The sequence below is a fragment of the Myotis davidii genome, unplaced genomic scaffold, assembly GCF_000327345.1.
Source record: "Myotis davidii unplaced genomic scaffold, ASM32734v1 scaffold143, whole genome shotgun sequence".
Classification (NCBI taxonomy): domain Eukaryota; kingdom Metazoa; phylum Chordata; class Mammalia; order Chiroptera; family Vespertilionidae; genus Myotis; species Myotis davidii.
Genome location: NW_006294876.1, coordinates 5,665,188 through 5,668,096, shown reverse-complemented (window position 1 = coordinate 5,668,096; position 2,909 = coordinate 5,665,188). Strand labels below are relative to the sequence as shown.

At 51.6% G+C, this 2,909-nt stretch overlaps 1 protein-coding gene across 1 annotated transcript in view; it reads left to right on the top strand.

The window, feature by feature from the left end:
* ANKRD33B (ankyrin repeat domain 33B) overlaps window positions 1-2,909 on the top strand; it is a 27,521-nt gene that overhangs the window by 22,468 nt on the left and 2,144 nt on the right. The window contains exon 4 of the mRNA XM_015567635.1: window positions 2,375-2,906. Coding sequence (XP_015423121.1) covers window positions 2,375-2,906 — 532 coding nt within the window. The remainder of the gene's footprint in view (window positions 1-2,374; window positions 2,907-2,909) is intronic.

Here is a 2,909-nt window from a genome sequence, read left to right as displayed (position 1 = left end):
GATGCAATGGCCTTCTCTCTGGGGCTCAAATGGGCACAGGGATGTTTTTGGCTTTCACAAATGGTGGAATGCTCCTGGCATCTAGTGGGTGGAGACCAGGGATGCTGTTACAAGCCCTACAGTGCATAAGATAGCCCCCACAGCAAATAACCATCTGGCCCAAATGTCAATAGTGCCGAGGTTGTGAAACCCCGGGAAAGACCAATTATGGCGCATTGCTTGGAACTGAGCATGTTGCTCCCTTGAGTAAAACAGGATTTGTGTAGGTATCTCACAGCACTCAACATGGGCAGCAAATGGGCCCTCTGGCAGGAGCCCTGCTCCTGTCTGCATGGCTGGCGTCCTGGGCAAAACAAATTGGGTTAAGAGGTGAGGAGGCCAGTAGTCTCATGGGGAGAAGATGGATACAGTGGTGTTTCAGAAGTTTTCCATATTCTCTGAAAGGTAGACTGTATGTATAACGTGTTAATCTTCAGTACTTGTCTCTAGGATTTAATCACTATGTCCAGGGCATTAATATTACCTTTAACAGTAATTTCTTAAGGAAGTGATTCCCTGACTCATCACAGGAATCAGATTCTTGGGCTGTGTTACAGTTAGAATGGCCTTTGTCCTTTAGAATGTTTGTATTTTCCCAGGATCCTCTCGAAGAGGTACACGAGGAACAGGAAGAGGCGTGCTAAACCTTGGACAGCTGCTCCTTTAGTTTTCCGTTAGCATTTGAAAAATGTCTCTTTCAAGCAGTGTTCATTAAGATTTTAATTTTGCAGTTTGTTCCTTTTTAAGTGACATGCAATTAATTAAGGTTTAATGTGTCATCTATTTTTTGCAATGACACTTTTACTGCCCCCTTTTCATTTCAGTCCGTTTATAAATTGTACTGTAGCTAATGAGTTCCACCCTGATTTCCAGTTCCAAATAATTACCACTCTTCTAATATGGCTATTCTTTAATGTGTCACAGAATTAGGAGCATTACCAGGTGAAACCAGGGGAATTGGATCTGCCTGGGCCCTGGGCCGTGGGGCTGCCGGGCTCCCCTGCTCTGCTCAGTTCAGCACATAGCGACCAGTCACCACAGTCAGACACCTGGGTCTGTGTGGGACAGAGGTCTCAGCCAGCCTGGTCCCCGGGAGCTCTCAGACTAGATAATCGCCCCACTTCGCATCGCTTTGCCCGTGGAAACATGACTGATGGGACTTGAAATCCTGAGTGATTTTTAACTGTATATGGGGCTGAGATTGGACCAAGATGAATTGAACAGCAATTCCTTATTAATTCTGAAACTTACGAAGGATTAGGAGGGCCCGGCGGGTGGTGTGGATTTATTAAGGAAGTGACTAGTGTGAGACTGAGGATGTAAGAGTCAGGGTTTTCCAGGGAAACAGAACCAATGAGTGATATACTAGTATATTAAGGCGTTTATTAAGAGATGTAAGGAACTGGCTTATGTCGTGGTTTGAGAGTTGGCAAGCTCGAGGTCTGCAGGGCAGGCCAGTGGGCTAGACACCCATGTAGGAGCTGATGCTGCAGTCCTTCTTCTCCGGAAATTCAGTGTTTGTTTTTAAGACCATCAGCCGATTGGACGAGGCCCACCCAATTCATCTCAGGCAGTCTCCATGACTTCAAGTCAACCGATTGTGGATGTTAACCTCATCTACAAAATACCTTCACAGCACACGTGGTTTGTGTTTAATTGTGCCTGGGCTGAGGGTCATGGACTTCGACTTCTCTCTTACCAGCTTCGAGAGCTCAGGCAGGTCCCTCGGCCACTGTGACCACCATCCATCCTGGAAAAAAACCTTTATTAAATGTTTGCCTCCCATCAGCCATCTGCTGTGTGGTGAGAAAATAAAAGTGAGGTATGGCCTCCGTACTGGAGGAGCTCAGAGTCTGGGAAAGACGACAGAGGCACCATCAACTCACCACTCAGTGTGAGAAGTGCAGGCCTTCCATTTCTGCAAGATCACAACCCTTCCATCCTCACAGAGATCCGCGGGAGGGGGGTGGGGGAGGTACTAAATAGATGCAAGGGACCGGTACTGTTGGATTTTTTGAACATTCTAGCAGCAACAGTCACCTGTTCACAGGGCACCTGTGTTGTCTTCATCTCTCCATTGCCGGAAAGCCGAGAAATCCCCTTTCTTCAAAAATCCCCATGTTTTGGTGCCCAGGTCGGGTGGTTTTATTTAGGAAAGAGAAGCCATTAAGCGGAGCGTGTGAAGGTGGGTTGTGTTATGATAGAAAAACTCAGCAGGGGACGGTGGAGGCAGGTTGGCCCACCTGGCTGGGGTGAGTCTGCTATTAGGTATTGGAAGGTTGACCTTGGTTTCATTCCACTTGCGACCTCCATCATAACTGTCTGTGTTTTTCAGGGGCGGATGTCCACGCCAGGGACCCGCACCGTGGGATGTCGCCCCGGGAGTGGGCCACCTACACGGGGCGGACGGAGGCGGTGCGCCTCATCGGGAGGCTGCTGGAGCGCCCCTGCCCGGAGCAGTTCGGGGAAAAGTACCGGCCAGAGCTGCCGCTGCCCCTCGAGGGGGCTCAGAAGCCAGGGAGCTCCAAAAACTGCTTGCAGAGGCTCACGGAGTTTGTGCGGTCCTCGCTGACCTCCCGCGCGCGCCAGGGCCTGGAGGACGGGGGCGTCCTGGACCACATGGTCAGGATGACCACGAGTCTCTACAGTCCCGCTGTGGCCATCGCCTGCCAGACCGTGTGCCCCGAGCACGCCCCCTGCGTGGGGAAAAGGCGGCTGGCAGTACAGGAAATCCTGGGGGCTCCCGGGGCCCCCGACACCCGGGCCCAGGAGAGGGACCAGGTGGAGGACCCCGAGCAGCAATTCCGGACCTCCCAGGCGGGGGGTGCCTCCAGAGAGGGGCCCCCGAGAGCCAGCCTCGCGGCTTCGCT